The sequence below is a fragment of the Leucoraja erinacea genome, chromosome 41 (assembly GCF_028641065.1).
Source record: "Leucoraja erinacea ecotype New England chromosome 41, Leri_hhj_1, whole genome shotgun sequence".
Classification (NCBI taxonomy): Eukaryota; Metazoa; Chordata; class Chondrichthyes; order Rajiformes; family Rajidae; genus Leucoraja; species Leucoraja erinaceus.
In genome coordinates this window covers 2,115,703-2,125,787 of record NC_073417.1, presented here as the reverse complement: position 1 = coordinate 2,125,787, position 10,085 = coordinate 2,115,703, and the positions used below count along the sequence as shown (strand labels likewise).

Sequence of the window (10,085 nt, the reverse complement as noted above, 5' to 3'; positions counted from 1 at the left end):
ACGCAACACTAACCTCAACTATGAACAATGACCAGTCTTTGGTGACCAAAGGGGTTTTGCCTTTTGGTACTATTATCGGGGCTGGTTTTTATTATATGTTATCTATGAGTACTGTGTTTACCCTATTAAGCCACAGCAAGTTAGAATCCCATTACTCCATTGACAGTACATACCACAATTTAATAGGAGTAGGAAGTAACTGCAGGTGCTGGTTTACGCCAAAGATAGACACAAAATGCTGGTAGACAAAAATGCTGGAGAAACTCAGCGGGTGAGGCAGCATCTATGGAACGAAGGAAATAGGCAACGTTTTGGGTCGAGACCCTTCTTCAGACTGAAGTGTGGGTGGGGGGCGTGAAGAAGAAAGGAAGTGGAGACAGTGGGCTGTGGGAGAGCTGGGAAGTGTAGGAGAAAGCAGGGACTCCCTGGAATAAGAGAAGTCAATGTTCATACCATATAAACCCCCCAAGCAAAATATGAGGCTGGCTGAAGAAGGGTCTCGACCCATTTCCTTCGCTCCATAGATGCTGCTTCACCCGCTCAGTTTCTCCAGCATTTTTGTCTACCTTCGATTTTCCAGCATCTGCAGTTCCTTCTTAAACTCAAAATGCTGGAGTAACTCAGCGGGACGGGTAGCATCTCTGGGGAAGTGGAATAAATGATGTTTCGGGTCGAGGCCCGTTCATCAGAGAGGGTAACTAGAGATATGAAGAGGTACAAAGGCTGGATCTTATAAAGGTGTATGGTGTTAGATGAACTGATCGGGTAGATGCACAGAGTCTCTTGCCCAGAGCAGGGGAACCAAGAACCAAAATACATCGCTTTAGGGGGGGGAAAGATTTAATAGGAACCTGAGGGGTAACTTTTCCTCACCGAGGGTGGTGGGTGCATGGAATGAGCTGCCGGAGGAGGTAGTTGAGGTAGGGACTATCACAATGTTTAAGAAACATTTAGACAGAGATGTGGATCAGAAAGGTTTCGCGGGATATTGGCCAAACGCAGGCAGATGGGACTAGTGTAGATGGCTCATGTTGGTCAGTATGGCCAAGTTGGGCCGAAGGGCCTGTGTCTATGCTATGTGACCCGAACAGTCTCACATCCCTTGTACAAAAATATCCCACGGCTCACAGCTCACAAGAACAGTGTAGAAACAAGGAACTGCAGGTGGCTGCTTTAACAAACAAAGGCACAAAGTGCTGGAGTATCTCAACGGGCCAGACAGCATCTCTGGAGAACATGGATTGGTGATATTTCTGGTTGGGACCGTTCATCTCCTGATCTGAGACGTCAGCGATCCATGATCCCCAGAGTTGCCACTTGACCTGGTGGCTCACGATCACAGTCTAATTTTACACAAACACGACAAAGTCAAACATCAAATATCTTCTGTTGAATGGGAGGGTGAAGGAAGGGCAACGACGCAGAGGTGGGGGGGGGGGGGGGGGGGGGGGGGGGGGGAATTTCTCTTCTAAAATGTAGTGCTGTTCAACAGAATACAGTTTTTTCCCAAACTGTCTCCATTCTCATTCCTTTCTTTACAAAACAGAAGCACTCCAGAAATCACGCACAAACTGTACAAAATTAGCACGAACGCTTCAGAATTATGTGACAGGTCCACCACTGATTTTCCGGCACCCTTGGTCACGGAGTCTTTCTGGATGATTCGTGTTGCTGGACCAACAGAGGTCACAGCCTCCGAGAGGAGCCCGGGGGGCAGAGTCGGCCCGGAAGTCGGCTATGGGAACGGATCTGCCGGCTCCTGCCGGGCCGGAGTTCCAGAGCCCCGGCCGCAGGGGGCAGATTCCACCCGCTGATCGGCAGCGGAAGTCCCGATGAGGTCGAGATCGGCTGCCTCACCCGGCCTAGGTGACACATTTTCGGGGAGACTTCCAGGCGAGGGGAAGGGGGGGTGATTTCAAGCGCTCTCTAGTAGTAATTTTGTCCGGATTAAAGGAGATGCCGGAACACCAATAGCCAGAATCAAAGATACTTAGAGGAGCTCCTCAAGTGTCTTTGGCCAGAATATTGGTGGTGGACCTGTACCTTGTTTTTTTTTTAAGACAAAAAAAAACCCCTTCTCTTTTTACTTACATAGGTATTCAATTGCAATTAATTTACAAATGTTTTACATCTATAATATTAGAATGGGTGGGAAAGACTTTTTGCCAGCTATCAAAATCCGCTAAAATGTTGAAAAACACTTGGTAATCTGAACAATATCAGACATCATCAGCAGGTAGTGAGGGAACGCTGATCTTTGCTCTCGTGAAGAACGCCATCTTCTCCCTGCAATTAACAAGGGAGACAATTGTTTAATTTGTTCATAAATCCATAATTTCTAGGAGCAGAATTAGGACATTCGGCCCATCAAGTCTACCCCGCCATTCAATCATGGCTGATCTATCTTTAGTTTAGTTTAGAGATACAGCGTGGAAACAGGCCCTTCGGCCCAGCGGGTCCGTGCCAACCAGCGATCCCCGCATACTAACACTATCCCACGCCCACAAGGGACAATTTTACATTTACACCAAGCTGATTAACCTACAAACCTGTACGTCTTTGGAGTGTGCGAGGAAACCGAAAGTCCCGAAGAAAACCCACGCAGGTCACGGGGAGAACGTACAAACTCTGTACAGACAGCACCTGTAGTCGGGGATCGAACCCGGGTCTCCAGCGCTGCATTCGCTGTACGACAGCAACTTTACCGCTGCGCCACCGTGACCACCGTATCTCTCCCTCTCAACCCCATTCTCCTGCCTTCTCCCCATAACCCCTGGCACCTGTACTAATCAAGAATCTATCTCTCTCTCTCTGCCTTAAAAATAATCCACTGACTTGGCCTCCACAGCTGTCTGTGGCAAATAATTCCACAGATTCACCACCCTCTGAGTAAAGAAATACCTCCTCATCTTCTTCCTAAAGGAACGCCCTTTAATTCTGAAGCCCTTTGATCTCCAGGCCTAGGCTCTCCCACTAGTGGAAACATCCTCTCCACATCCACTCCATCCGAGTTTAGATTAAAGACAAAGTGGAGTGGCACCTGAACGTGTGGACTTGCTGCAGCTCCTTGTGGCTCTGTTCACGGAGTCTGCACACCTCCTTCGATGCTTGCCTCATCATCTTCTCAGTCCTCCACTCTTTCCTCTGGTCCTCTTTGCTCTGGCCGGCCTGAGGAAATCACATTCAATGCTCAGTTCAGTTTAGTTTATTGTCGTGTGTACCGAGGCACATTGAAAAGCTTCTGTTGCGTGCTAACCAGCCAGTGGAAAGACAATACATGATTACAATCGAGTCTTACAAAGTGTGCAGATAGCAGATTAAGGGAATAACCTGAATAACGTTTAGTGCAAGATAAAGCCAGTAAGATCACACAATCACAATAATACTTTATAAGCCAAGTATGTTTTGCAACATATGAGGAATTTCATTTGCCAAGTCAGTCACAAATTCAAGTTCAAGTTACATTTATTGTCGCGTGCTCCAATTGGTGCAATAGACAACAGACAATAGACAATAGGTGCAGGAGTAGGCCATTCGGCCCTTCGAGCCAGCACCACCATTCAATGTGATCATGGCTGATCATCCCCAATCAGTACCCCGTTCCTGCCTTCTCCCCATATCCCCTGACTCCGCTATCTTTAAGAGCCTTATCTAGCTCTCTCTTGAAAGTATCCAGAGAACCGGCCTCCACCGCCCTCTGAGGCAGAGAATTCCACAGACTCACCACTCTCTGTGTGAAAAAGTGTTTCCTTGTCTCCGTTCTAAATGGCTTACTCCTTATTCTTAAACTGCGGCCCCTGGTTCTGGTCTTCCCCAACATCGGGAACATGTTTCCTGCCTCTAGCATGTCCAATGAGATTTGAGTTACCATACAGCCATACGAATAAAAGGAACACAATAGGATTTAACATGTACATCCCCACACGGCAGAATCAACATTTCTCACTGTGCCACCGCGACCTTTAATGACCTAAGACGGGTGCCGTAGGTCTCCAAAAAAGTTGGTGAAGTGGGACAGGCCCTTAAAGATAATTCAAAGGTCTCCAATGAGGTCGTTGGAAGGTCAAGACCACTCTCTAGCTGGTGAGAGTAGGAGAATTTAATAGGAATCTGAAGGGCAACTATTTTTACACAAAAGGTGGTGGGTGCATGGATCAAATTGCAAGAGGAGGTATTGGAGGCAGGCACCACCACAATGTTTAAATAAAGAATTCCAGAGTCCAATGTCTGAAATGGGATAGAGGTGAATCGGGAAGTATCTTAGCTCACGGAAGGACGGGTTTCCAGGGATATGGGCCAAACACAGGCAGGTGGGACTAGTCGAGATGGGACATGCTGGTCAGTGTGAGCAGGTTGGGCCGAAGGGCCTGTTTCCATGCCGTATAAGTCCCTGACTCTATGGTTCTACCGTGAGAGGACGGTTCAGTTTCCGAATTCAGCCGGCCTGATGGCGCAGCGGTAGAGTTGCTGCCTTACAATACTGGAGACCTGGGTTCAATCCTGACTACGGATGCTGTCTGTACGGAGTTTGTACGTTCTCCCTGTGACCTGCGTGGGTTTTCTCCAGGTGCTCCGGTTTCCTCCCCCACGTACAGGTTTGTAGGTTAATTGACTTGGTATAATTGTAAATTGTACCTAGTGTCACGTTTAGACAGGTCCATGGATAGGACAGGTTTGGATGGAGATTGGCCAAACGCAGGTAGGTGGGACTAGTGTAGCTCGGATAGCTTCAGAGAGCATCTCCAGAGATGCTGCCTGTCCCGCTGAGTTACTCCAGCTTTTTGTGTCTAACTGGGACATGTTATATTTAAGAGGGAGTTAGATGTGGCCCTTGTGGCTAAAGGGATCAGGGGGTATGGAGAGAAGGCAGGTACGGGACACTGAGTTGGATGATCAGCCATGATCATATTGAATGGCGGTGCAGGCTCGAAGGGCCGAATGGCCTACTCCTGCAACTATTTTCTATGTGTCTATGTTGGCCGGTGAGAAAGTTGGGTTGAAGGGAGTTGTGCATCTGTGGAATTCTCTGCCTCAGAGGGTGGTGGAGGCCAATTCTCTGGATGCATTCAAGAGAGAGTTAGATAGAGCTCTTAAAGATAGCAGAGTCAAGGGTTATGGGGAGAAGGCCCAAGGTACTGATTGTGGATGATCAGCCATGATCACATTGAATGGCGGTGCTGGCCTGAAGTGCCAAATGGCCTCCTCCTGCACGTATTGTCTATTGTCTACAAAGGATAAGTTGCAATACTGACCTTAGGGCACTAGATGTTAGTATTGTTCCATGTACACATACATATTTAACATTCGTCTTTAGGAACCTGTAGTGCCATTTTACTTGGCTCATAGTCCAAGTCTCCTACTGCCACAGAAGAAGGCCAGTTCAGCCCATTGAGTCCATGTTAGCTCAAGAGACTTTTAGATAGGAATATGAAAGTGCAGGGAATGGGGCGATATGGATCATGTACAGACGATGACTTTAGGAGATACAGCACGCAAAGCGGCTCTTCACCCATCCAGTCCGCGCCGACCAGCGATCACCCTGTACACTAGCTCTATCCCGCACGCTAGGGACAATTTACAGTTTGTTACCAAAGCCAATTGACCGACAAATTTGTATGTCTATAGAGTGTGGGAGGAAACCGGAGCACCCGGAGAAAACCCACATGGTCACAGGGAGAGCATGCAAACTCCATATAGACAGCAGCCGAAGTCAGGATGGAACCCTGGTCGCTGCTACCACTGCGCCACCATGCCGCCCTAAGATGAGATCCGTTTGACTTGTGCATTATAATCAGCACAAACATTGTGGGCTGAAGGGCCTATTTCCTGAGCTGTTCTGTTATATGTGTAGGAAGGAACTGCAGATGCTGGTTTACACCGAAGATAGACACAAAATGCTGGAGTAACTCAGCGGGCCAGGCAGCATCTCTAGAGAAAAGGAATAAAGTCATAGTCAGACAGTGTGGAAACAGGCCGTTCAGCCCAACTTTCCCACACAACCAACATGCCCCGTCTACACTAGTCCCACCTGCCTGCATTTGGCCCATATCCCTCTCAACCTGTCCTATCCATGTACTTGTCTAAATGTTTCTAAAACGTTGTGCTAGTCCCTGCCTAATATGTGCCATTTCGAGGTCAAGACCCTTCATCAGTGATCTAGCTTCTATGCTAGTGTCCTTTTGTGTATACCAGTGTCCACAGTTCCTTGTTTCTCCATTCTAAGGCGGGCTACGTGTGCAGCACGGTGGCGCAGCGGTAGAGTTGCTGCCTTGCAGTGCTTGTAGCACCAGGGAGCCGGGTTCGTTCCCGACCACGGGTGCTTGTCTGTACAGAGTTTGTATGTTCTGCCCGTGACCTGCGTGAGTTTTCTCCGAGATAGACAATAGACAATAGGTGCAGGAGTAGGCCATTCAGCTCTTCGAGCCAGCACCACCATTCAATGTGATCATGGCTGATCATCCCCAATCAGTACCCCGTTCCTGCCTTCTCCCCGACCGCTATTTTTAAGAGCCCTATCTAGCTCTCTCTTGAAAGCATCCAAAGAACCGGCTTCCACCGCCCTCTGAGGCAGAGAATTCCACAGACTCACCACTCTCCGTGAGAAAAAAGTGTTTCATTGTCTCCGTTCGAAATGGCTTACTCCTTATTCTTAAACTGTGGCCCCTGGTTCTGGACTCCCCAAACATCGGGAACATGTTTCCTGCCTCTAGCGTGTCCAAACCCTCTTAAATGTTTCAATGAGATACCCTCTCATCCTTCTAAACTCCAGAGTGTACAAGCCCAGCTGCTCCATTCTCTCAGCATATGACAGTCCCGCCATCCTGGGAATTAACCTTGTAAACCTACGCTGCACTACCTCAATAGCAAGAATGTCCTTCCTCAAATTAAGGGACCAAAACTGCACACAATACTCCAGGTGTGGTCTCACTAGGGCTCTGTACAACTGCAGAAGGACCTCTTTGCTCCTATATTCGATTCCTCTTGTTATAAAGGTCATCTTTATAAAGGAGATCTTCGGTTTCCTCCCACACTCCACAGACGTACATGTTTGTACATTAACTATCTTGGTATAATTACAAATTGTCCCTAGTGTGTGTGTAAGATAGTGTGAGTGGGCGGGGATCGCTGGTCGGCGCGGACTCGGTGGGCCGAAGGGCAGTATCTCTGAAAACTAAGAACCAAAACTAAATGCATACCTGTTTTTCTGCTTGTTTCAGCAGCTTCTGGAACCTTCCGTCCTCCACCGCCCAGGCGGGGAGCCGGGTCTCTCCCTTCGCTTTCACCTCCTCCAACCGGGTCTTCAGCTCCCTGAGCCGCCGGAGTTCATCGTTGAGCCGGCACTGTCGCGTCAGTGAGGCTTGGAGATCCAGCTCCAAGTCCAGGGATGTGTGAACCGGAGGCTCAGCCATCCTTCTCACCAGTGGCTGGCACAGAGGCTGTGGCACAGCAGCACAGTAGCGTCAAGCAAAGTAGTAGCCATTTAGCTCAACTCAGTGCGTTATAACTATACCCAGTCACCTGTTATTTGTTATGTTGTTATTTGTTTAAATAGAAACATAGAAACATAGAAATTAGGTGCAGGAGTAGGCCATTCAGCCCTTCAAGCCTGCACCGCCATTCAATATGATCATGGCTGATCATCCAACTCAGTATCCCGTACCTGCCTTCTCTCCATACCCCCTGATCCCCTTAGCCACAAGGGCCACATCTAACTCCCTCTTAAATATAGCTGCTATAGCTGTATAACAAATGTTGTTATTTGTTTAAGAAGGAACTGCAGATGCTGGAAAATCGAAGGTAGACAAAAGTGCTGGAGAAACATCTATGGAGGGAAGGAAATAGGCAATGTTTCGGGCCGAAACCCCTTTTGTATCAGGTGGTGGCGTGACTCACTGTTGCAGCGGCTCCTACAGCCTGTCTGTCTTTTTTTAATTTTTAATCTAGTTAAATGTATTTTGTAATAGTGTTTTTGACTGTGTATATGTGGGGGGGGAAGGGGGAAACTTTGTAAAAATCCCTTCCCTGTACGGGAGACCCGGCCTTTTTCCTGTCGGGTCTCCGTTGTCGTTGGGGCCTAGCACCGGGGAGCGGCCTCCAGCGTGGGGAGCGGTGGTGACTCTGGAGCGCGGAGGCTCCAGCTGCAGCTGCAGGTCCGGTGGACTGGGACATCGGGAGCTCGCGGGTCCGGGTGGAGAGACCGCTTTCCGGAGCTCCCGCAACGCGACTTCTCCAGCCCGTGTCGCGGGGTTGGAACGACGCGGAGCGGGGCCGTACATCGCTCGGCGCGGGTTCATGGCCGTGGGACATTCCAGCGCCCGCCGGGGGCTCCAACCGTGACATTTAGACCGGGAACGGGGCCGTACATCGCCCCGCGCGGCCTAAAAATGGCCGTGGGACTTATCATTGCCCGCCTGAGGCTTCGACATCGGGAGGAAAATGAGAACAGGGGAGAGAAAAGACTTTGCCTTCCATCACAGTGGGTTCACTGTGATGGGTGTTTTTGTAAATTGAATTGTGTGTATGTCTGTAGGAAATTGTCTTTGCCTGTATGGCTGTGGAAACAGAGTTTCGTTTGAGCCTCATTGAGGTTCAAATGACATGTAATAAATATTGATTGTCTACCTTCGATTCTCCAGCATCTGCAGTTCCTTCTTGAACTATTAATTAAGAGACTGTGTTTTGAAGATTTATCTGTGGACGGCTTTGAATGTGGACAGCTCATGAATGCATATCAAAATTATCTCCTTACCCCCATCTTCAATCAGTGGCTAGAGGGAAGATTCCTTGAACGATACAATAATCTGCCACTACAAGCAATGCATCTCAGATGAGAGTCTCCCCCCTTTCTTCATCCCTTTCCACCTTAGCAGGTACTATAAGTGAGTAAGTAAGTTTATTGGCCAAGTATTCACATACAAGGAATTTGCCTTGGTGCTCTGCCCACAAGTAACAAGATAACATACAGTGACAGTTACAAGTGACTCAGAAAACACTAAACATGAATAATAATAAAACATTATACAAAATACCATCAAAACGATTAAACAGGAACTATCACAACGTTTCAGCAGGTACTATCACAATATTTTAAGAATAAGGGGTCGGCCATTTAGGACTGAGATGAGGAAAACCTTTTTCACCCAGAAAGTTGTGAACCTGTGGAATTCTCCGCCACAGAAGGCAGTGGAGGCCAATTCACTGGATGTTTTCAAGAGAGTTAGATTTAAGAGAATCAAGGGATATGGGGAAAACACAAGAACGGGGTACTGATTGTGGATGATCAGCCATGATCATATTGAATGGCGGTGCTGGCTCGAAGGGCCGAATGCCTTACTCCTGCACTATTTTCTATGTTTCAATGTAACATTTATGCAGGGACTATCACAATGTTTAAGCAAGTACTATTGCAATGTTAATGAAACATCATAATATCATGTGATAGGAGTAGAATTAGGCCATTCAGCCCATCAGGTCTGCTCCACCATTTAATCATGGCTGATCTATCTCTCCCTCCTAAACCCATTCTCCTGCCTTCTCCCCATAACCCCTGACACCCGTACTAACCCAAGCAGTCGTTCCAGGTGCGACAGAGGTTCACCTGCACCTCCTCCAACCTCATCTATTGCATCCGCTGCTCTAGATGTCAGCAGATCTATATCGGTGAGACCAAGCGGAGGTTGGGCGATCGTTTCGCCGAACACCTCAGCTCGGTCCGCAATAACCAAGCTGACTCTCCCGGTGGCTCAGCACTTCAACTCCCCCTCCCACTCCGTCTCTGACCTCTCTGTCCTGGGCCTCCTCCACGGCCAGAGTGAGCAACACCGGAAATTGGAGGAACAGCACCTCATATTCCGCTTGGGGAGTCTGCATCCTGCAGGCATGAACATTGAATTCTCCCAATTTTGTTAGTCCTTGCTGTCTCCTCCACTTCCCAGCTCAACCCTCGGGCTGTCTCCTCCCTTTCCCACCTCAGCCCTTGGGCTCCTCCTCCTCCTTTCTCCTTTCTTCTCCCGCCTCCCCCCACCCCCTACCAGTCTGAAGAAGGGGTTCGGCCCGAAACGTTGCCTATCTCCTTCGCTCCATAG

General features: G+C 48.5%; 1 protein-coding gene across 1 annotated transcript in view; it reads right to left on the bottom strand.

The window, feature by feature from the left end:
- Positions 1-1,460: 1,460 nt before the first annotated feature.
- LOC129714800 (protein WWC2-like) overlaps positions 1,461-10,085 on the bottom strand; it is a 135,580-nt gene continuing 126,955 nt past the window's right edge. The window contains exons 21-23 of the mRNA XM_055664646.1: positions 7,197-7,436; positions 3,041-3,168; positions 1,461-2,286 (exon numbers count right to left, since the gene is read on the bottom strand). Coding sequence (XP_055520621.1) covers positions 2,220-2,286; positions 3,041-3,168; positions 7,197-7,436 — 435 coding nt within the window. The 3' untranslated portion in view covers positions 1,461-2,219. The remainder of the gene's footprint in view (positions 2,287-3,040; positions 3,169-7,196; positions 7,437-10,085) is intronic.